Source organism: Oryzias latipes, chromosome 13 (assembly GCF_002234675.1).
Source record: "Oryzias latipes chromosome 13, ASM223467v1".
NCBI classification, from domain to species: Eukaryota; Metazoa; Chordata; class Actinopteri; order Beloniformes; family Adrianichthyidae; genus Oryzias; species Oryzias latipes.
Genome location: NC_019871.2, coordinates 10870000 through 10895698, shown reverse-complemented (window position 1 = coordinate 10895698; position 25699 = coordinate 10870000). Strand labels below are relative to the sequence as shown.

Here is a 25699-nt window from a genome sequence, read left to right as displayed (position 1 = left end):
TGCATCCCGACAGACTCTGTTGCATAGAAGGCATGACAGAGGATCTGATGTGAGGAGCCTGGTAGTTGTAGGCAAATGTGTTAACTCACAGTAGCACACTCACCTGAGACACTGCTCTGTCACCTGGGGGAGGGTTCGCCAGTTTCTGCTGAGCTGTTGTCAATCACCAACTGCAGCAGCAGAAACATCAGGAGTGCTTATTTTATTTATTTTTTTATTGACAGACTGCAACTCCCTTAATAAATAATGAGGATGGAGAGCAGTCGTGACTAGCTCTCCGCGCATCTAGGAACTTGCAGCTCTCAGGCTTACGAAGACGCTCATCTGTGTTTTTAAAATGCATAAGAGTAGAGTTCCTCATAAAATTGTCCCAGTTTTATTTAAACTGTACAACAGAAATGGAACAATCATCTTACAAATGTATGAAGAGACTCCAATGAAACATTTGACAGAGCTTATTCAAGCATAAACTGTAAAAAAAAGACACTTTAAAGACCCACTCTGATAAAAATCAGGTTCTTGGTGTTTTCACCTCTTCTTGTGGGATGATGAAGGACATAAATTAGAAAAATGAAGCTTAAAATTGCATTTCTTTATTTAAATTGTTATAAGTTAGGAGCAGACGACCAAATGGCGTTGGAAAAAGATTGTAGCAGTGACGTAGAAGCTAGCTCCCTGCTCTGATCCCTTCTGATGCATTCACTTGCAGACAAATAGATCCATGAACATCAGCTGGATAGCTCCAATCATAATTAAAAGACAATCTGGAACGCTTTTACAATAGATCAAAAGATAACTGGAATAGGACATGAAGAAAAACTTTATTGAACATGCTTAAGGTTGTGTCAGACAGTGTCTGCAGTCAAATTATTGGCGGAGGTGCAGAAATAATCGTGTAATTTTTACCGCCTTCAGTGAAATTTGACTCAATAGAGCCACATCCTCGTACGCACAAGCATTTCCCTTTTTTAAGCAGAAAACAGGGCAAACTAAATCTAAAATGAGTTTGGGATGATCTGCTGAACTGTAAGCCTGAGGATTAGACACAGTTGGTAATCCTTTTGATGGGGCCAAGAACTGCACTGGCTTCAGCTGCACTCGCCTCAGACGGTCTGGACAAATTCTCCTCCTCTGACTTGACCTCTCCTGCTTCATCCATCAGACAGGCGGGCGTTGAGTTACAGACGGCTCTCGTCATGAGGTGTCACTCAGCTGGCAGCCACAGGGGGCGCTGTGACACTGTTTGATGGGGGGAGATGGCTCCTTGCTTTCTTTCTGCTGACAGTGGGACAGCAACAATGACAGCACCTATATCAGACAGTACATTTGGGGTCGTGATGGCCACAACACGATAAATTCAAAACAAGTTCTAATATATAAATATTTTTAGTTTTACTTAAAGCTATTTAAAGAATTTGAATGGCACATCTTCACCTTTAGGGAGAAATCTCTACACGCATGTCCTGATGTCCCTGTACCACTGGGTGTCAGCATGGTGACATTCATTGAAAACGTTAAGCCTAAGAACATCCATTTTCCTTTTGCTTATCCGCTCCCTGTTCTGTCTGTCATTTTCTTATCTGGCAGTCGTGCTCACCTGGGTCTGTCTGCGAGCGGGCCGCACAGGCTGGTTGTCAGGGTGGTTGGGCGCCCACGGCCCCGAGCTCTGATTGGAATAAAAGTCCATGGGGTAAACTTCTTTCCAGTCTACCTCTTGTAGGGCAACAGCTGCCTGAGAGACACACAGATGGAAGGGCTGTCACAATTCAGAGAAAAGAGAAGCGATGAGATAAAAGTGTGAGAAAATGTCATCCTGTCGGGATTTTTAGTCTTTTTTTTGCCTCCCTGTTCTCTGTTAATGTTCTTGCAGTGTTGAGCTAATGAATGGCAGAGAAGTAAAGAGAAGACAACACGCAGACGACGATGACGAGACAGGTGTCATAATATTAAGCTTGGATAACATGCTGGATTGTCACGTTATCTTCATGCAGCTGCACGGCACGACGCAACAGCTGCTGACGGAGAAAAGCAGCGCGGCAGAGACAGCACTGTGACATAAGTGCAGACGGCTCCATATGGAGGAGAGGCGCCTGCGAATATTGACTCCTGATGAAAGGCAGAATGAATGAGCCGGCGAACAAATAAACATTCGAAACGAAGGAAGAAACGCTTTGTTTATTCACTTATTTCTTCATCCAGCTACTCATTCATTATTATTTGGATCCCAGGGCCTCACGTCAAGGAAATGCAGATAATTAATGGAAAAAATGATGAAGAAAATATGTAATGGAAATGAAATAATAAAGAAAGTCAGAGCCTTTGGAGAAATTAGTTCAAAGGAAACATGAAAGATTTGGCTTCAAAGTGATGCAATCTTTGGTCTGGTAGGATATAATTCATCACTGTTATGCGGCTGGTGACAAGTTGGTGTTTGTACTGAAATATGAACTTGACGCTGAAGGCTTTAAATAAAAGAGCAATGAACATATTAGCATGTTGATTGGACACAGGAACCACAAAGTATTAAAGAACAAACATGAAGCTAACTTTAATTTTCATATAAATTCATTAAAGATCCACTCCAATGAAAAGTGTTTTTACATGTTCTTGTAGCATTTCTCTTATGATGGAGGACATATAAAAGGAAATTTAAGCTAAAACTTGCATGTCTGATTATTTAAATTGTAGAGAATCAGGGGCAGACACAAAAAAAAACTTGTAGTTGGGGCGTAGACACTAAACTACGGCAAGCCACAAGCTCCTTGCTCAGCTCTTCTCCGATACACCCACTTCCAGACAAGTAGATCCATTAACGTCTTCGTCTTCCTCGTCCGAGTTGGCATCAGGCACAAAACCGGACAGCTGGATAGCTCCAATATTGCTCACCATTTCTGTTGCACCGCTTAGAGGTGTGAGGGGTTGTAAGCTCGTGGGATAGAGTGGAATCAAAGGGATGATGGGAAATGGCTGCAGGTTTACTCCGTGCCAACAGTCCCGCCCACAACTCAGAGGTGCATTTCAAATTAACTACTGCTGCTCTGTACGAATTATGTCCTGAAAATGACTCATTTTTGTGATTTTGCTTAAAAACAACACAAGTAAAATAAAAAGACCATAAGTAAGGCTTTTAAAAATAAATCAAAAGACGATCAGAACACATATCTTTTAATCATATGTCAAATCAAATGTTAGAAAACATAGATTCTGAATTCCTCTCAATTATATTTACGCACAAGAAAAGATGATGATGCTGTTCTGCATCTTGTCTTTTCTTCCCCCACAGATGCTTTAAATATTTCCTCCTCATTTCATTTTCTTTACCTGCTCTTCCTCTCTGCAGCTCTTAGCTGCTGCTCTTCTCCTCTCCCTTCTTACACCAACCGCCTGTTTCTGTAGAAGCTAGCTTCCTCTGCTAATCCCTGCTCTGACAGGAGAGCCAAGTGTGTCTTATTGACTATAAATATAACATGAGACGCACTGAAAATAAATGCTTGCACCCCCACCCCTCCAACCTTCTCTGAGCACACTCCACCCTCCCTCTCCTTCCTTTTCATCTTCTTCCTAAATGCCACAGCAAAAAAGCACAGTGCACCGAGATGCATGACACTCACAGGTAGGAGCTGACGCTGAATTAAGTCTCGTCACAGCTGTGCAGACACCGATCGCAGCTGCAAATTCTTCACGTGCAAAAACATTATTCACAAATATCTGCAGGGAAGGGGGCAAATCCTCTAGGTAATGACTTTTTAGACTAGATTTGTGCCTCGCCCGGTACAGCAAAGTCAAATTTTCGACTTTATATGTAGAATTGTTTTTGAGACAAAAACAAAAAAATACCTTCTTTTTTTTTTTAATCCTGTCGTGTTCCCTGCAGTTTTACTCTATAAGGTAAGTTTTCCATCAAGCAACAAAGCAAGGCTATAGTAAAACAACAAGTCTGATGTTTCCTAGAACCACTTAAAAAGAAATAAAACCGCTGATGAAAACCTGTAAACCTGTAAGGTCATGGGCATCTTATAGCTACTCAAAGAAAACATGCTCACTTTTTGTTTTAAATCTGCAGCACTTGATTTGAAAAAGATCTTTACAGGATGAATATTTCTCTATTTCTCTGCTTTTAGAATAAAAAGACATCTTTAGAAAGTGTGGGATACTTCGGTCTTTGCACCAGCAGGGGGGGCTAGTCTGCTACTCAACATGTTTACTGTTTTTTTTTTTTCTTTTTTAATGTCATGAAAATGAAAGAAGGGAAAACAGCAAGTATGATACTCCATCATAAGCGGGCCTTGATGAGCGTTTCAGGAATATGACTGCCCTTTAAGACAATCCTAACACATGAACGTCTTGTGCGCCCTCATAAAAGCTTTAGTAGGAACTGTCTAGGGCTCAGTGAATGAAGTGTTGTGCATGCATGTGTAATGCTATGTCTGACAAATGATCTGCAGACTCTTGATGTTTACCTCGTATGGGGAAAGTAGGGGTTTGGAGAAGGCTGTGCCCCAGTCAATTGAGAGGCGTGGACAAGCGATCTGGACCCATCTGCGGAAACAAAAACAAAAAAACGTGAAGACACATGTGCTCAAGTCCACATCCAGGAGCGCCACTGCAGGAAAAAACATGACGGGAAAAGACAAGCAAACGGCAAGTTCTAGAAAGAGGAGGAAGGCACACGTGTGACTGCACGTTTACAGGCACCTGTTGGTGGGATCTGTCCTGATTTGGAGCTCCAAAGACAGCTACACCACACAGGCAATGCACAGCAAGCCAGCAAGGGAGGAGCATGGTGTGCTCGGGGTGGGGTAGTGGGGACTACGGTAGTTTGGATAGACTGATTACAGAAAGCGAGAAAAACAAAAAAGGTGAAAGAAGAAAAAAAATGCTGTGAAAGAAAAAAAAAAGGAGAGGTTAGGTGAGTGTGAATAAAAACTGCACCAGCTGGTCTCTACGGACATAGCCTACATAGCTCCCAGACAGGGTGGGTTGGTGGTGGTGGTGGTGGGGGGTATGGTTTAGAGAGTTGGGGAGAGGGTGAGAAAGAAGCGATAAGAGGACAGAGATATGCAGCCAAAGATAGGGAGGAAGACAAAAACAGAAGGAGGGGTTGAGGAAGCGCAAGCAAGAAGAGAGGGCAAAACAAACCCAGATAGCGAGCAAGAGAGATCGGCAGGGAGAAAAGTGGAAAACACATGAGGGAGGAACGAGGAGGGTGTGGCAGCTGCAGGAAAGAGTGAACAATGGGGGAAATGAAGATGGAAAGAGGCTGGGGCTATGAGGGGGGTTCGCTTTCACAGATCAATGCTATCCGGACTCCATCTGTACTGAGCCAGAATACTCCCTCCTGCCCCTAATTCCTGCCATAAAGCAGCGTCAGAGATATTGACACACATGAATTAAGATGCAAAAAAACATTTATGCAAGACACAAGTACATTTCTGACAAGAAAACGCAGGTTTGAGATGAGAGCGAGTGATTGGAGGCGAGGACAGATTGTGCTGTAATCACTTGAGTACTTCAGTTTGAATGGCACTGCAGCAAATTCCCCCTCATCTATTCTTCATTCTCTAATTTTCACCCAGTTTATCGGCTGCCGAACTGAATGCACCACTGACTCTCACCCCACACTGCTTTCTGCCAGAGGAATGTTCCACGCCCTGAAGGCAAATGTATGCCATTTCATTCATTTTCATTTAACTTTTACGGGGAAAAAAAAATCCTCATTGCAGAGTACAAATTTCTGTCATCTTTTTAATTTGAAAGTCATCTGGGTCAGAGACATTAGCACAACTCTCCTGAGAAGGAAGTTGGCTGTGTTTACATTAAGAGTTTAGTTGAAGATGTGACCTTAAAGTTATTCAGTTGCTATTCCACGTTGAGAGCAACTGCTTTAACACCGTTGCAGTCCGAACACTGGGAAATGTCCGTTTGTTTGCATCATTGTCGACATTGTAACCTTTATTATTTACAGGCAAGCACAAAACTAGCCCCCTGCCATGCTCGGTATTGATGTTTTACAAATTCTGTTGGAAGGTCAGATGAGAGTTGTCAGCGGCCAACAAGTCCACTAATAAGTGCTGCAATCTCTCACAGTGGAAGTGCACCTATAATGAACATTACAGACCTTTCTCATCTTTTTAAGTGGGATAACTTGCAGAATCTGTGACCGAAATCCTTTTTTTTGCTCTACTGCATCTATATGTGAGTGTAATCAAGGTCCATATGATCAAGATAACTTTAAACAAGACTAATGTGCCTCTCAACATTTCCAGACTGTTTACGTGACTCCATTTTTGCTTAAAAATTGTCAACATTCAGTATTTATGATTAACAAGTGCTCGTGTTCTGACATCTGTGTCCATTTGTCAGCTATACAACGTCGTCACAAGCCCATAGCTCATTTTAAATACATCATTAGTATCTGACAGATGCCAAATATCATTACTTGTAAGCTTTAGCTAAAGCATAACTTCATTAACATGCCTTACTTAGATCAAAGTTTGGGTGCATATTTGTAAAAGAAAAATATCCAAGATTCTGGAACAATTCACTTTCTTCACAATTTGATTCAAACCTCAATGTTTCTGTTATGGTTTTGTTTTGGATTGATAAATGATTTGTGCATTACATAACAACAAATATCTGATAAGTAAAAAAAAACTTTTTGGGGATTTGGTAAGGAGAAGTAACTATGAAGAAAAACCTTTTGGTTGGCTTTTTACAAAGCCTGGTTTAATGTAAAGAATTTTTAAATTTAAACACATATGTATGTAGCAGGGATGCAACGGTTCATTTACCCCCCGATTCCGTTCAACGGTGTAACGTAACAGACGGTTCCGTTTTAAACTGAGAATTGGGGGATCCCTGCTATGGCTGTAACGACTAATCGACTAAATGTATCGATTTATATCCCTTAACCCTACGATTCGTCTGAAGCAAGTTGTTATTCAAATCAACCTTTACCATTATATAATTAAAATGAAATAAAGGGATTAAATCAATATTGGAAGATACTAGGGCTGCACGATATAAAGAAAACTCGCGATATGCCATATTAGTAATTCATATTGCGATAACGATATAATTTGCGGTATATAAACAATTAGCAAAACAACCAAAAATATTATTATTCCTACAGTAAATACAGTAAATAAATTTGCTGTATTTTGCGATATGCATATTGCACAGCTTGATATTGCGATAACGATAAATTTGCGGTATATTGTGCAGGCCTAGAAGATACCATTTTGATTGAGGCACAGGAGTTTCTTTTTAACTATCACATAAAAAGCACCAAGTGATGGCAGCAAAAAATGATTCTGCCATCATTCCAGTCCAATGTGTGGAAACTTTTTGAATTTAGCAAAGACATGTGACCATACAGTGTGGTAGAATGTTCTAATAATGTTCCATTCAAAATCTTTTGATGTGGAAAAACAACAGTGGGCTGAACTTTAGGAAACTAAAATGTGAATGGGTTTGCCATTAATTCTTGTTTGTTTGTACACATACACATTTAATCTCCATTTAATTATCTTGCAAGATATACAAGGAATCGGGAAAACTTCACCTGCACTGTTCAGTACCCAGGTATTTCTCTCTGAGTGGATGAATCGGATCGGTAACAACACGTTATAATAAGGATTGAATCGCTAAAATGAACCGTAACACCCCTAATCCCTACTGGAAGGTTGCAGGTGTTTTGGAAAATAAGGGTGTTCTGAAGTCTTATACAGTTTGTGAGTGTAGTCTAAGAGAAAATGAAGGCAAGATTCAACAAAAGGGACATTTTTAAAGGGAAAATAAAGCTGATGAATGAAAGGGCAAGGAGGGACTTTCAGGTTTACAAAAGAATCTCTGGAATAATGATGCAAATCAGTGAAATGAATGATGCCATCAATATTCTTTTCAGAAAGAAGTGTAGGTAGGTTTTTGGATCTGTTGCTCTGGCTAAGATAGATATCACATCAAGATATTCAATTAAAAAGAGAAAGCAATGAAAGGAAACATGAAGAAGAAGGTACAATTAGGTTTTAAAACATACAGTATGGTCTTTTTTTACAACTTGGTAGCAAAAGAAACTTGAAAAATAAGCCACAGCTACTAAGCCTTATGTGGATACTTCTCTCCTAGTTTCTCCTTTAAGGATCTGTTTACTTCAGCAGAAAGTGGAACCTTTCAACACAAAGACACGGATGGGCTGGATTCAGGAGCGGGGAGATATATGCTGTGATCCACAAAGGTAAAACAGTTTGACATTTACTGCTGCTCTGCAATGTAAGCTCCAGTCTGGCCCTCACTGCATTAGCTGCTGCGAAACATTACATCCTGACACTCGCGTCCTGTAATTAGACCCAATCGTTGTCACTCCACAACAACAAGAATAACTCTAGAATCAACTCTAATGGCGGATTTAGTTTAATTAACAAAACCTTTTTAAAATGTGGACAGAAATGAAATTTCAATGAGAAAGCGGCAGAAGTGGACTGCATGGGCATCATTTGTTATCTGGCTGAGATAAGTGTAATAGTGGTGTGGCAAAGATCTGTACAATGGTTTTAAAACCTGCTTGGGGACAGCCTAATTACACACTTAAGAGTATATGCTAATGGTGGCTCTCTTTCCATGCTTGAGTATGTAAGTGTTTAATGACAGAGAAATCCATGGGGGGTGGGATCTTCACTGTTTCTTAAAGTGCAGAATGTTCCACCATCCCTCTATCTCTCAATCTTTTTTCTCTTTATCCTTGGAATTTTACCTCTGACATAGCTGGATTTGAAAGATTTTATGGTTTATATTTTCTACAGCGAGATGCTTGTGCTTTTACAAAATATTCTGAACATGTAGGAGGAAGAAAAGTGTCAAACTCTTCTTCACATGGATTTAGTCTTAGGAGGAGGGCGCCTAATCAATATTACGGTCACTCTGGAGGCTTACTCAGATGTAAACCACCTTAGTGTAAAATCAGAGGAATAAGTAAAGAAAAAATGTCCCTTTAGAAGATGACTAATGATTTCAATAAAATAATAAAAACTTTAGAAGTGCTGCAAACATTTTGCTTTACCTTAAAAGAAAAAAAAAAGTTTTTTTATATAATTGGAAATAAATTCCGGCATGAGAGGGTCAATGCTCTGCCTTCTCCTCCACACATAAATATAACATTCACTGTATAAAAACAGAGAGCAGAGGTAAGGTCATTCACGTACTGGTTCCTATAGAAACAATTTGAAACCCGATTCTCTGCTCTCTGGTAATCACCCCATGAGCGGGATATGACATAAGCGAAAATTATGAGAAAGCCTGATGGTTGTTGGACAATCTTCTACTTACTTAAAAAATTTGAGTTACTCTGAAAGTCTAATTTAGGACATGGTAACAAATGCAATATGGAAGAACGGCAAAAAAGTAGAGTACTACAATCTTTCAAACAAATAAATCGGACAAAAAACAACAAACAACACAATTGGATTTTCAATTAGAATGGACACCAACATGCAGTTTGCCCGCCTTGGTAACACTTTATTTTAAGATTCCTTAACAAGCTTTGTTAACACATTAACAAATGTCTTACTAACACCCTATAAATGAATTTATAGGGTGTTAGTAAGACATTTATTAGTACAATAAGTCTAATAGGGTTTATTAAATTACTTAGTTAACACATTTACAAGCATTATTATTAGGATGTTTTCAAGATGCTAATGATGCATTTACTGATATTATAGGTGCCTAACAAATGTGTCAGTGTTAATAAGCTTAATAAGATTTATTAACAACCTTTGTTAACAAATTAAGAAGTATTATTATTGTTTGGGGTTCTAGTAAGATATTTATTAGCATTATAGATGCCTGACACAAGCCGAAGTGTTCATAAACTTTATACGTTTTATTAACTTAACAAATTAATAGGCTTTATTAATGTGTCAGATGCTAGTAAGATATTTATTAGCATTATAGATGTCTTGCAAATACCTGAAAGTGTTAATAAGATTTATTAACATCTAAAGTCAGACCATTGTCTTCTGAATCCATATTACTAAACTGCTTATAAGCTTTACAAATGTATTAATTAAGTCTGTTAATAGTTTATTAATTGTTTTGCAGCACCCCATCTAAAGTGTGGACGTTTTTTAGCACAAACAACCACAAAGCATAAGATTGTAAAAATAACTTTATGACATTAAAACAGACTAAACATACACACATCGTTCTGTAAAGGATATATAATTATTTAATTCAGACAAATAAAATTTTTTTAAAAACATATATACTGGTTTTGGATGACTCTAGCAACATAGCTATAAGGATAAAGTATTAGCATCTATCCTGAGTGAAACATTCATTGCAAATCCCATCACAAGGAGACAATTCTCTGCATTCAATGCAAATGCATTCAACCACTGTTGCCTTGCTTCAACACCAGTATATATGTTTTTAATTTTTTTTTATTTGTCTGAATTAAATAATTATATATCTTTTACAGAACGATTTGTGTATGTTTAGTCTGTTTTAATGTCATAAAGTTCATTTTACAATCTTTATGCTTTGTGGTTGTTTGTGCTAAAAAACGTCCACACTTTAGATGAGGTGCTGCAAAACAATTAATAAACTATTAACAGACTTAATTAATACATTTGTAAAGCTTATGAGCAGTTTAGTAATATGGATTCAGAAGACAATGGTCTGACTTTAGATGTTAATAAATCTTATTAACACTTTCAGGTATTTGCAAGACATCTATAATGCTAATAAATATCTTACTAGCATCTGACACATTAATAAAGCCTATTAATTTGTTAAGTTAGTTAATAAAACGTATAAAGTTTATGAACACTTCGGCTTGTGTCAGGCATCTATAATGCTAATAAATATCTTACTAGAACCCCAAACAATAATAATACTTCTTAATTTGTTAACAAAGGTTGTTAATAAATCTTATTAAGCTTATTAACACTGACACATTTGTTAGGCACCTATAATATCAGTAAATGCATCATTAGCATCTTGAAAACATCCTAATAATAATGCTTGTAAATGTGTTAACTAAGTAATTTAATAAACCCTATTAGACTTATTGTACTAATAAATGTCTTACTAACACCCTATAAATTCATTTATAATGCTTGTTAATGTGTTAACAGAGCTTGTTAAAGAATCTTAATATAAAGTGTTACCTTCATGTGTTTCCGATTCCAACCAAATGAAGTCAATTCAGTCACCATTTTTCCATGATATGTCTGCCGCTATGTTGGAACCAGACGTCCTTAGTAAGCCGTGATTGGCCCGTCTACATTTCTATGGCAACTGCTCTCTCCAATCAGGATTGAGGACGTTAGAAAGCAACACTCCTACCACTGAAAGCGGGCAATCAAACGCTCTGAATGTTCGTGGCGAGACCATCTACTATAATTGAGGCATCTGATTGGTCAGTTTATAACTTGAATAACTGGCCCTACAACAAAAATCTCAGCAAGAAATTATGTGGATAAAACATGTTGATAAAAGTAAGTAGAGCAAGAGCAAGAATGGTTATTCTGACAAACATAATGACAGTAATAGCTGTTAATTTCTCTGTAGAATTCTATGTGATTTCGGCTTTTTGGGACCAGGGGGTACAACTTCTTATTTCGAAAGGGGGGGGGAAGATGTTGTTCAGTTCAGCTCTTATTTTACTGTCAATGCTTGAGATCTAAGAAGAGTAGGTGCTTTTAGAGAGAAGATTAAATCTTTCACTTTTTATAAATGCTCAACATTTAGAAACTTAACCTAGCAAGTGTTGTCAGTGGGTGGAAGGCCGATGAATTACTTAGGCTCTTTATCGACTAAACCATACTGCTGCCATTTTTTTTTTTAAACATGGTGGGAGAGGATTTTTTCAACAAGCAGAGTAAAATGATCCTACTAGCATTGTCTCCGAGCATGAATGTTAATTTCACAGATGTCCAGCTTATCCATACAATCTGCACTAATGCACACCCCTTCGGCACAAATGCTAGCTTTGCAAATGCATATCCAGCCTTGCTACTGGCATTTATTTCAAAGTTTGCATATATTTTCTGTAAACAAATGCATTTGTCATTTTGGACGTTTAATACAGTACACTATGTGGCGTTAGAACATTTGAGGATTTGCAGACACTCAACACTGATTTTGTTAATATTTGACAAAGTATTTGTGTTTCAGATTTGTATTCTAAGGCTCAACTCTTGAGTCAAACTCTTGTTTTCTTTACATCAAGGCTATACTTGCGTCTGAAACCGATCTCGCTGAAAAGCTTTTTTGTCTGTAATGAGGCCTTGTTTTGGTTGGGCGAATCGTGTCTGCATTACATAATGTTAGACTGGCACTTATATGCCAGCTTGGAGAGGGGAGGGGAAAAAAAAAGGAAAGGAAAACAATGAAAAGAAAAGCTTGGACTGCAGTGGCTTGCTTTTTCAAACACAGCCCCCTCAACTACCTCTCCATCCCTCTCTCTCAGCAACTCAATCTTTTTGAGACCTTCTGTCCCGATCTCACCCACTCCTCCCTCACACATCACACCTGTCATTACTCCACAATAAGAGGCCAAATGGAGGGAGCGCGAGTGCCCGTGCTTGTGTCAGAGTAACTGAAGCTATATCACACAGGGATGCCTTACCACCATCATATATCCAACTTGTGGCTAGATGTCAGATACATTTCAGCTGAAAGACACATTTTACTGTAGGAATTTAGGTATTAAGTGTACATTCCTTTCAGATATATTTTGCAATTAAATAATTGTATCCTTATGTGCAAAAAAAAAATGTGGATTTGTAAAAGGCGTGCAGAATAATTTTGACCCACTCTAATAAAAATCAAGATTTGGGCATTTATCATGATAAAGACCACAAATAAAGATGATCATTTTAAAAATTATAATTAATTAACATTAAATAACTAAACTTATTTGTATTTAAACTAGTCCTGTCCAGCAACTGAGCAAACAGATGTGATGTAGAAGCTACAATCGGCAAGCCACAAGATCCCTGCTCCGCTCCATTGTTCATATCTACTTGCAGACAAATAGATCCTTGTTCATCATATTTTTCTTTGTCTGAGCTGGCATGTGAATCTAAACTGTACGGCTAGATAGCCCCTATAATGCTCGCCATTTTTGTTGCTCCAGTAATGTTAGGTTGGGGTTGTGAGGGGCCGTACACTAGCAGGAGGGCGTGTAAACCGATGGATGATGGAAAATAGGGGAGGGCCAACAACAGTTATGCCCACTACTCAGAGGTGAATTCCAAATGAACAACTGCTGCTCTGCAGAAACTATGTTTTCCTAAAAACGGCATAATCCTAATTAACACCCCACTGGGAACAGTCTGAAAAATGACCAAAAGGTAATCAGAGTGGGACTTTAAAAACATATTGACAGATTTGCAGGAATGTTTTCAGTCATTAGAAATATTTTTCAGGTCCTCATAACAGTACACACCTACATGTTTTTCAGATATCTACAGACACAAACTCCAGTAAAAAACCCAAACTGTTGACATAAATATTCCATCTGAGCTTATCAACCAATCAGCAACTTTCTTCTGCAAGTAGCAGGCAGCCTCACACTTGCCAATCAGAAGAAAAAATGCTACATCAATTAAATATAATAGATGTTTTTTTTCTATTGTCAGCCATCATGCCAGCAGGAGAAACACTGCAGTGAATTAAATCATAACAGGGGTCCGTCAAGCAAAACACTCTTCAAGATCACTCATGATATCCTATTTTGATGGGGGTTAAAGACAAACCAATACAATAATGTCAAAAAATGCAAGACCCACATCACCTAAAAACTTACTTTCAATTTGCTGTTTTTTTGGCGTCAGTTGTATTTGCAAACTCATCAACTGTCTTCTTTTTATACTGAGTTATTCATAATAAACAGAAGGTAATGAAAAAGTCTTTTTGTTTTGTTTCTGTTAATCTTTTACATGCAAAGTAAGAACAAAATGTCCAGTTTAAAAAAAAATGTATCTACTGCTGTAAAAAGGAGGTAAAGAAACAATTCAGTTAAATACAACGGTGCATTCTGGCAGACATTTCTGGCATATTCAGACGAAAAGAAATTTAAGATCATACATTTGCATCTAAACGTTCTGTTTATTACTCTTCTTATATCAATTTTTAACAATAAAATTGTTTTACTTATTATATTTGCAAAGTTATCAAATGTATTTATTTATATGAGAATGCAATACTAAACAGTTTTGTAAAAAATAAAATAAACATTGTTTTTTAAAACATAAAAACATTTTTCCCCATTGCTGCACAGTAAATGTCAGCGGTTTTTCCATCATACTTACAATAATTTTGTGCAAAAAGCGACAATTGGTTTTGCAAAAGCACAAAATTATTCTGCACATGCAATCTTTTTTACAGATTCACAAAGTCAATTCTTAGATTTTAGGTTAAAATGCTGCTGAGATTTTAATAAAGTATCAGTTCAATGATATCTTTTTTATAGTTTGTTAAAGAGAGGATTATGAGCTTAAAGCAATGCAAGAGGAGCACAGAGCACAGCTTTGGTTTAGGCCATCATAAAGAGGTATATACATTTAAGTTTGACTTTAGTTTAACTCAATTACAGCGTTTGCCAAGTGTGGCAACTCCTAAATTCAATGTGTGTAAAATGCAGGAGAACTATAACTTCAGTCTCTAAAATTGAATCAAAAGAAATGAAAATACTCTGAACATCTGATAAAGTAAAAAAGGTACCCTGATTTAAGAAGAAAAAAATTACTCATGTGAAGCAAAAGTCTAAACACAAGAGTTCAGATGTCTGTGTTCAACCCTCCTGAAGAGACTGCAGAGCAGAGCAGAGCAGACAGCAGAAAAGGGAACATCAGGTATAAACAGTTCCACCTACTGTGCCAAGTGGCTTCTTCTGTTTATGAGTGCCTTCTGCAGTGGTGCTTCACCGGCAAAAACATTGCAGTATGTCTCATTCTGTCTTTTCGTCCTGACGCTGTGGACTTGAGCGAGAGTTCAAGTTTCACTGCATCAGCACATCAGCTCAGTACACGCTGTCTGCCTCTCAACAAGTGAATTGAAATGCTCATCCATGGTGTCAGAAAGTTAGGAAGATGCTTTCCGGATTTTCACATGTAACAGAAAACAATTTGTTCTCTGTTTTTGGCACATTTGGCCCCCTCTGATGAAAATCCTGTTTTTTAAATTTTCTAAAATGTACTTGTGACCTTTTTCTTATGAAAGAGAACAAATGTAATAAAAAATCATTTTATTTATGCATTTCTGAATATTCCAACTGCCGCAAAAACGATGGGTTTGAACTAATGAGCTGTTGTGATGTCACCACAGCCCGAGAGTGCATTCGCATATCACAAGCTCCCTGATCTGCCCTGTCCAGCGTGAACATCTCAGGTGCTGGAGAAGAGAAGATGGCACATTGCTGCATTGCCCGCACGTATTTTAAGTGGGTCCAAGGCTGGGCTCCCCACCCTGGAGTGGATCTCTGTCTTGCCACCAGCTCGCCTCCCGGGAGCCAGCATTGTTATTGGGATCACTCCAGCTCCATGGGCCCTGCGACAGACTGTCCAGGGTATACCTGCCTTCGCCCAACAGTAGCTGCTTCATGCTGCTGCCAAACCTTTGTGCTGCACCCAACGCTGGACCTCAGATTGACTTAACATTAAAACTGGCTGCCTCTACCGCGCGTATCGTGTTCGGTGTGAACGCAGCTTAACCCTAACCCGTAATCCTAAACTTAACCCTTCCTCTGAATCCATGCAGCCAAGAAAAAAGTTCAGCACCGGCTGCACATATTTGAAAAATTACGTGCGAATAACCACTTTCTTTCTGGTATTTCTTTTTATTTGCTGTAGAAGTGAATTCAACAATGTTCACCGTTTCTGAGTCTGTCAGTCTTTGTCGTTTGTGCTCCTCCTTGTGTCAAGCTCATGCAGACGAAGACGCAGCTTACAGAAAGGGGGGGTCGAGGGCACAGTTTATAATCTTGATTATGTCATAGGAGGACTTAAATGTCTAACCCACTATTGTTTTTTCCCAGTTCCACTGTTTCACTTTGATAATATTACATTATTGTCATTATATGGCTTCAATAATATACGTCAAAAAGGTTGAGAATGTGCCTCAACATCTGTTATGCAACTTACACAACACTCTCCACCCACCCATTTCATCCAATATGTTACAGAAAGAAAAGACTGGAAAAACAGACTTGAGTGTCAGGAAAGGAAGCAGTACTATGCTTCACAAAGGAGTGAACTCTGCAAGAACTCGTGTATAAAAACACTAAACAAACAATACCACAAATAAAACTAGGGAAAAAACATGGATTCATTGCTTTCGAAAAAGGGAAAAGATATTGTAAAATAATGTAAAATGTTGAATTCTTTTCATTTTACTGTAATATACGGTAGGTGGTAACAAAGAATGATTGTACAAATTTGGCACATTTGTTGTCATGTCACACATGGATTACATGACATTATAATGTTCAATTGTGTGTCAAGTTTGAACAGCCAGTATTAGAAAATCATGCAACACTTATTGTTCAATCAAGAAAGTGCAAAAAAGTTGTTTTTTGTTGTTAGATGACTGATAAAGCTCATATTAAAGTGACTTGTGTGTTATTGTTAAGATTAGTGCCCATAAGGTTAACAAAGACAGAAACCTGTCCGAACACCAGCCTTTGATGTGCATTAGTGTTGGAATGCTCTTGCTAATACTCACGCATCTACGTCTGCCATCAGATCCAGTTTGCTTGGGAAAATCTCAGAGAGCAGAACGCGAGTGAAGGACTTCCCCACAGACTGGAGCCTTGATTCTAGGTGCTGCAGAGTAAAACGACAAACCAAATCTGAACATTCTGTAAACTTTTACTAAACATTGAAAATATTTTATTACGAATCACATTTATCTTTTTTTATAGTAATTTAGAATCTAATTAAGACAGAAAAGGGTGGATTTTTAAAATTTGATATAAATTAAAAAAAATAAATAAATAAATTTGACAATTACTGGGAATACAGGGATTCACTCCAAAACATAAACCGGTGCAGTTAAAACTATTTAAAATAAAAAATATTACCATATAATCATATATTTTAAGTAAACCTCTGAATTATTTTATGTTATTAGACAAAGAAAATATTCACATTTCAAAACAAGCCCCTTTTGCTGTTTTTTTCATTTAAATTTGATTAAATTTGCTTAAGATTAATACTTTTTGGAATTTATTGAATATTTTTAACTCATTGTTAAATCAGACAACAGCTTTACTCAATCATTTTTAACCAAACATCACTAACAGAAACGAGAATCTGATTTGTTTTATATGTGATGCTATAGGTTTTTACAGAGGATTTTATTCTGCATCTGTGAGTGCGCGCGGGTGTGTGTCCACACGTGTGTGTACAGAAACTGTTGTGTAAATAATATCAAAACATTTTTAATTTGATCCTATTAATTAAGACATTTTCTTAATTCTTTTAAAGCCTTTTCCTTTAAGTTTTAAGGTATATCAAGGATCCAGTTCACTTATACAAAAAGTGGAAATTCTAAGATTAGGATTTTCATTTACAGATGTGCAATTTGACCAAAATCTATTTGACTTCTTTTGGTTTTAGAGGCAGGACCGTGCATAAAACTTTTTAAGAAAATTGTTTAGTAGAACTCTTGCAGCTAAACTTGAACTGCACACTGATACTTCTAAGAGGACTGGTCCCTGTTTAACTCCACCTTCTGAAGAAAATGTCTTTGGAAAAATTCTCCACATATCAGTGAATAAAAGTGTTGAGCCAGAATGAAAGAACTGTAATCCTTTATTGACTTTCTCTGAAACTGAGAGAATGAAGGGGTGAAGGCACCCTGACAGAGCAAAGAAGTAGTGGTCCTCTAGTGAGATAAAGGTACTGCTGATATCCAGTGTGCTTGGGAAGATTAGAACTTTTTTCATCGGACTGTTCTCTTTTAAAGAGTTTTGACCTCTTTCCCTTGTAAGGTTATATGAAACAACACATTTTAATCCTCAGAAATTTTGGGGGAGTATTTTTTTTAAATCCACATCTAAATCCATTCTTTCTTACTACTACCCACAAGGAAAATGTTTTAACCAATGTAAACTTTATCTTAAAAGTCTGAATCTTCACAGAAAACTTAAGTGTTCCTGGATTCTAATAGCAGACCATCAGCTGGAAGTGAAGAGGTTATGAATTTATTTTTACTTCTAAGATACAAATGGCTCAAGCATAATAGAATACATAAACTATGATAACAGATTTTTTTTGTTTTTGTTTTTAGCTTAAAAATATCTGTTTCTAATTGTAACTTCTGCAATATAAGGAACAACAGAACATTGAAATTCCCTTCCTGCATTTCAACAATTAAGGATGATCAAGTATGCTATCTTAGATGTGAAATAACAGATTTATTGTGCTGAATCCCTGCAACACAGAACCTTCTGTCAAAAAAATTTACTTTCAGATCTGATTTAGAAGTGGCCTCAAGCCGAAGAACCTATTAAAACTTGAAAAAGCAAACTCACCTCGAGGACTTTGGGACTGCCCTGTCGGCCAAGTGTGCCCAAGATCAGGCCCCATCTTTGAGCCAGTCGAGCCTCTGCGATGGCCTGCAGCCTTAATGCGCGCATGGCCTCGTGGTCGTAATACTCCCTGGAGAACACTTTGCTGTAGGGGTCATATCTAAGATCAAACACCAACAAGCAAAGGCCAAAGCTCAGAGATGCTGCCAAGATGCGATCCTGAATATTAAAAACATCTGCACATTATGAGTTCCTGTTCAGGTACCTATCCTGAGGATAAGATGCAAAATCCAATCACGAAAAGCCATCAAGTATGACAGGAGCTAGTGTATCTTTGGGAAAATAGAGGCATTTCAGAGCTTCTAATCTCCTTTTTTTTTAGACACAAGAGGTACACTTGAGATTAGAATCTTGTTTACAAGAAAGACCTGATCTTTGCTCTCGTGCACATGTCTGTTACAAAACGACTGCACGCCGAGGAAGTCATCCACCTCCCCTTCATCCTGTCATAGCAATGCAATTGCAGTCAACCTGGCAAATGATTTTTAAACAACACACAACACAGACTATTTATACTTCATTTTAACATTTTTTCTATAGTTTTGGTATTAGAAGCTATTTTTCTTTTGAAAATTATACATATAATTCCTTCTTGAAGCTCCTCTTTTCTTATACTTGGTTTCTAAAATGTGCTTAAATATTCTATTAAATATTATTTTTGAAAAAAAGCGTGATATGTAAGAGACACACTCAAAAATCTATAATATAATTGCACCATACCTATAGGCAGGAATATCAGGGTTTGCAATCATGATGGACTCCAAGTGAAATCTTCCATCTCCGAGATAACTAGAAAAATAAAAAGGGTAATTAAGAGGCAAAATCAATTCTGTGAAAATTGATGATAATCCTCCCACCTTTTTAATACATTTTCTGTGATATTCTTTTTGTTGTTGTTCTGTAAATGTGCAGCATTTTACCAGATCAATGTTTAAAGGCAGGGTAAAGGGATTTCCACTTTGGTCCAGGAACATTTCTCCAATGACGGGGCATGCTGTTCGCCCACAGCACAGGTTATTTCAATCAACCCAAAGTTTGATGCTGGGAATTCAATGGAGCAGTCAGAGTTCACCAACCAACATAAATGTGAAGTAGCACACTGGTCTCTAAACTAGAGTTTTTAACCTACAGCCAGAAGCGGACCTACAGGGGTGCAACCCCAGCAGAAAGCTCTGCCCCACACTTGCCCGTCCCCATTTTTTTTTGGTCAATATTATCACATTATTGACAAAGATTTAGAAATCATCAATTCATCGATACACGCTTATTTAAACATTGCAAAAATAATAAACGCAATATTTTTAAATGCAGTAACAAAACTGTTAGAAATACATATTTTTGATCCTTTCACTTGTAATGGCCTTTTATCTGTATTTTGCCACCCTTCAAAAGTCTTCTGGCCCCCTCCCGCCTCCCATATAAAATGTTCTAGCTCTGCCCCTGCATACAGCCTCTTTAGGATCAGGCTGAGAAAAATCGAATCTAATTGCTTGAGGGTTTTATACTCGCTGTTTATCAGTTCCAGCATTTTAATTTATTTTTATTTAACTAGCATTTAGTTCCAAAAACTAAGTCATACAACAACACAGCACAGGCCCAGCTTTAGAGTTAATGTTGAACACACATAAATGTCTGCAACCTTTTGTAACCTCAGTGCAAAACAGCAGAAAATAGTGCCCTGCTTCCTTTTGCTCAGACCCAAAACCCTCTCATGATGATGTTCAAAAACGAGCCTGCTGTCCTTTAACCGATTGGCCTCAACAATGTGTTGCCATAAGACAAAGATTCTGGGTTTATCAGTCCTTGTCTCTATGTGCTATTGTTCCATTTAAAATAGATTTTTATAAAATGGGAGTACTATGTGGCGCCTTTGCGTTATCGTTGCACCCCCATCGTGGTATTGTCCCATTATGAGAAGGAGCTGGAGCATCGTCAGCAGATAGAAATGCTCTGCTGATGATTCTTAAAGCCCCTTTCAGTGCAATTCTGCGCATGAAGACGGAGCCTTTTCAACGCTTCGAGACGCGTATTAAAGACCGAGATAATGCAATCTATAAAATGCTCACACAGTTCATAAATGAAATTACAACTTGTGCACATACAATTTCTGAGGCACTGAGTCATTTCTAATTGATGAGAGATAACTCAAGTTTAATATTAATGTACGTATTTAGGAAATGTGATGGAAACTGTGTGTTGTTAAGTGAAGTTATGAAGTCTGATCATTTCTCTCATTTCATTTTTTCTCTCAGTCCAGAAAAGCGCAGTGCTAGGAACAGTAGATATACTGCGCAGGACCCTCAAGCTCCCGGCCTCTGGTAGAGGACCTGAGCTTGGGAGAGAAACCACCCGCGGAGGGTGAGAGGCAGCGGGGGTGATTGCTGTGAAGTATAAACCAGCCTCCCCAGCTCAGATTTGCCCATTTTTCACCTGCAGACAGCCCATATCCACCCATGGACAGTTGGGACTGAAGCATAATCAGTCTACGGAGTTCCATCCCTACATACTATAACACTGCACCGATCATTTCTGATGTCACCCATGGGTTTCTGATTGCTATATGAATCTCATCACATACACCGATTGTGCATGTATGAAAGATGAAAGGAAGATATCAACTCAGGTAGGCCTATTGATTCTTCCCAGCTCACTCTCCATCTCCCAAAAGCGACACATCAAAGACAACCTACAGTGGATTAGTTGTTAAAACAACTTTAACCTTTACACTACTCTTTCCCCGTTAATGCCCACTGCACAGCTTGTTCATGTAAGGTTGTTTTAATCTCATGCACCACAAGGCTTTAATTGCATCGACTAATGCAAACTGTGTGTAGATCAGACACAGGAGGAGATGCACCTATGCATAATTGAATTAGGGGAATTACATTATCTCTTTGTGAGCAACAAAGCACAGCGTTTCCACTGTAGACCTGGACAAGGTGCATCCACAGAAAGCAGCTGTGAGCACGTCGCTAGCTGCATTTATACATTACAATTTGAAAAGCGTGAACTACACAGAGTTTAGATTAAGAAACATGGAACCATGCGGACAGGATTCATCAGGTTTGTCTTCAGGAATTAAAGAGAAAAATGAATGAAAAGAAACTAATTTAATTCATCAATTCTCACAAAGATGTTGTAGAATAGGCTTTTAAAAACTGTAAAAAAGTGTCAGGTGAATCAAAAATCCGTTTTTCTCTCAGTGGGTATTTTTAGTCTGTGTGTTCTATATCAGCATCTGGCTGTTTCTGGTTCCATGCGGAAAACAAACAGAGTTATCTCTCCCAGCTACGTCTCATGTGACTGGAGTATTGTCACACTGATTACTACTTTCACCAGATGGGTAGGCATGGCATTGGCATGAGTATCAAAGATAAGGTGGGAGGTGAGAATAACTCAATGAGTCACAGCTAGATAAATTCCAAACAAAAAACAAGCCACAAGACAAAAACACGATACTTGGCTGTGGAGCTGTCACTTACATTAAGGCATCGACATGGCGATCCAAGCGGGGGGAGGTACAGCCCAAAATTTCACCTGGCGACAGGGGGCGACACTGAGGGACTATCACGTCGTACTGAGGTTTGAGGGCTGAACTCACAGCCTGCAATAAGAAACATTAGATCATGTAAAATTTGAAGCATAAGCAACATTATGTGTAGGTTTCTTATATCAGCAAGTGTACACATCCATTTTTAACTAAGACACAGAACAAAAGAAAAAAATAAAACACACTAATAGGTAATAGGTGCACAATATATCTCAAATTATATTGTCAACACGAATATCGCAAAAGACGGCGAAAATCACGATAAACGGTTAACTTAGATGTGCTAAAACAATCTTATGGCAGCTTGAAGTATTTAACGTATTTAACAAACCAATCGGATGGACCCTTCTTATTTTAGATGCTCGCCTCCTATGTAGACGAGGGTTTAAGTTATGTTGACTCTTATTTTAATTAATTGTTGCAGTGAAAAGGAAATTATGTTTTTGGTTGTTTTGCTATTTGTTCTTATAACGCAAGTTATATCGCCATAGCAATATTGATCACTCATATCTCATATAGCAAATTTTCATCATATTGTGCAGCCCTAGCTAATAAGTAAAAATTCAAAATGGTTCATCATGTTATTTTGTTGTTTTTTTTATGACGGAGGACGTATGTTAAGAAAATTAAGCTTGAAATTGCATTTCTTAGTATGTCCTTTGCAAATTTTGTTGAAATGCTGTTGGAAAAACCCTGTAGCTGTGACGCAGGTGCTTCAATCGGTGTGCCACAAGTTTCCTGCTCCGTTCTATTCTGATGCATCTACTTGCAGACAAAGGTACGTCTTCCTTTTCCTCATCTGAGATGAAATCTGGTTTAAAAATGTTTGGCTGGATAACTCCTATATTACTCGGCATTTTTGTAGCACCAGTAATGTTAACAAAGGGATAATGGGAAATAAGGGCAGGCTTACTCCATGCCAACAGTCCAAGCCACAACTCAGAGTCAAACTTCTGATAAATTCCTGCCACTTTGCAGAAACTATGAAAACATGTTTTTTTTTTTTGTTTTTCTGCCTAAAAACGGCAAATTAATAATTAAAAGACCACTGGGAACGCTTTCATAATAGATTAAAAGATGGTCAGAATGGGGCTTGAAGTCATACAAGCAGTTTTCTTTTTTAGTGAATTGGATAAAATAAAAATATCTAGATTAATTTTCTCAATACTTTACATTTATACAGCTATCTTGTGCTACCAACACGGTTAAGCTCCATTACACAGGAGTAAGCTGTAGGGAGCTATGCATATGCAGCTGCATAGAGGCGCAGGAACACACATGCGCATATACCCACATGGACATGCTGCAACATCCAAACCTACACTGTTTTTTTACCCAAGAGGGCACAAAAATAGCAGAAGCTACATTAGTGCAAACCCACAATATTGCTGGTTTAACTTAGCAAATGAAAGCAACAGAGCACATGATGGAAACAAGAATGCAGAGGCCCTGAAAGAGCAGCACACTAACACTATAGCTATTGCGACTGCTTATGTAAAGTGCAGTCCTGAGCATGGATCTGCTTTGCGAGGTCATTGCATCTTCCAAGTAAAAAATAACAGCAGCCAGGTTTGACAAACCCACACTTGAGAGGAGTGTTCATGAAAGCGAAGTGTACTTCTGTGGTGTGTATACACATAACATATATATATATATATATAAACCTCTGAAAATGCACATGGATGAGAACTAAAACCATTTTTTTTTTTATTCCGTTTGAAGGGTTAGAGTGTGGTCCTGCTCTCCCCCCGACACAAAATCGAGCTCATCCGTATGCACAGGATCAGCAGCGGTGTGGAATCACCTGCAGTGCTGCCACAAACTGAATAGTGCTGACGAGGGCCAAAGATTGTCCAGGAGAAAAGTTGAACTTGACTGTGTCCAGGAAGTGCACGTTGTCCATCTGGATATCCACAAACACATACAGCATCTTAATGCCTGCCATGGAATCTATGGGGACTGCAGTGGGGGGAAAAAAACAAAAGAGAGAGAGATGAATTATTCACTCTTTTATATCAGATAAGCCTGCATTATATGTACTATTGATAGGCCTCAAACATTAATGAGCTGTACATGTTCTGACATGCAGCTACCTGAGACCCTGTGCGTCCACATATATGAAGCAGCTGGTACCAATGTGCAGGCTGAAACTCATTCAGGTCAGGTTTTCCCGTCACATGCAGGAACCGATGCAAATACTTCAATTATTCAGCGAAAAAGAGAGAGACACATGCAATTTCCATTAATGTCGTAAATTTCACAGACCATTTAGTTTGCGCCCGGGCTGAGGAGGTGTAGCCAAAAACGTGCCCAGTTAGACAGAGAGCAAATTAGGCAAAAGTCCAAGAAAAGACGAGCAAAGGCAGCGGAAGAGACCGGAGAGACAGAGGAAACACTGTTTGTGTTGATCATCACAATTATTCCTACTCTTGTGTTACTTTGAATTTGCACAGTGGAAGCAAAGGGATTTTTTTTTGCTCTAATTAAATAAACGGTCCTCTAAGGTGAAAAAGACTTCATGACCCAGTGCATTATGCTAGAAGGCCTTAATTAAAGCATCAAACATTAAAAAATATATAAATAAACAGAAGCTACCAAAAGGAGGCTAAAATGTATAAGATGCCATTATTATGAATTCCAATTTCATATATTAATAGGTTAAAAATCACCTAACATTTATAAATAGCTGCAGTGAAAAGGCTTTCTGATTAAAATATCGAGTAGTATAAAAGCATAAAGGAAAATCAAAACACTTTTGATGATAGCAGCAATTACAAATGTCCCAAAAAACATTATAAATGTGGCAGCACTATGCGAGTGCTGCCTCTATTGCAGGGCAACCGTTCAGAAGGGAACTCACATCAGAAAGTAAAAAGGTCTGGAGCAGATAAATAAAACTCTAGACTGAGGCTAACAGATGTCTGTTGTTGTTTATGGGCGCTCCCAAAACCTAAAGGGCATCACAAAGTGAGATCGATCTGTGTTCAATTTACCACGTAGCCCTAGTGCACTTAGATTTGGCAATTAGAGACACAGTCAATGAGACGGACAGAACTCCCTCGCATCATCGCTTGTTTTACTCCCATGCGGAATGGCAATAAGGTCAATCACAACGACTTTGTTAAGGCCCATGCAAGCAAATGTGTAGACAGAGACGAGCAGAGCAGACATAAACTGACATTAGCACAAAAAGTAAGAGTCCAAATCTTTTTTTGATGGATTCGTGGTGATATTCCTTTTAAGCAAATTAAAGATTCATATTCCTTAAAACAACCTTGAAATTATTTGAGACAAAAAAATCAAAAAACTGACCACCGTAATTAAGTGAGAGCTTTGTGGTGGGGGGTGATTATCTGCCTTCTGTGAGTGAGTAAACTAGAGGTTCAAAATGCGGTTTGCTTTTTCCACAATACTCTGACACACACACCTACACACCCACACACACCCACATTATATATATATATATATATATATATATATATATATATATATATATATATATATATATATATATAAAATTAAGATTTAAAACTGCATTTCTAAGTCTTTCT

General features: G+C 38.1%; 1 protein-coding gene across 5 annotated transcripts in view; it reads right to left on the bottom strand.

The window, feature by feature from the left end:
- Window positions 1–360: 360 nt before the first annotated feature.
- Window positions 361–25699, bottom strand: part of dph1 (diphthamide biosynthesis 1) — a 52296-nt gene continuing 26957 nt past the window's right edge. For 3 of the 5 annotated variants that reach the window (XM_011482411.2, XM_011482409.3, XM_020708183.2), the window contains exons 5-12: window positions 23953–24107; window positions 22081–22202; window positions 19319–19387; window positions 18542–18698; window positions 16729–16829; window positions 4461–4539; window positions 1598–1732; window positions 361–1308 (exon numbers count right to left, since the gene is read on the bottom strand). In XM_011482411.2, the coding sequence (XP_011480713.1) occupies window positions 1195–1308; window positions 1598–1732; window positions 4461–4539; window positions 16729–16829; window positions 18542–18698; window positions 19319–19387; window positions 22081–22202; window positions 23953–24107 (932 nt within the window). In that variant the 3' untranslated portion in view covers window positions 361–1194. The remainder of the gene's footprint in view (window positions 1309–1597; window positions 1733–4460; window positions 4540–16728; window positions 16830–18541; window positions 18699–19318; window positions 19388–22080; window positions 22203–23952; window positions 24108–25699) is intronic. The other 2 variants (XM_004075332.4, XM_011482410.3) reach the window with 2 other exon arrangements.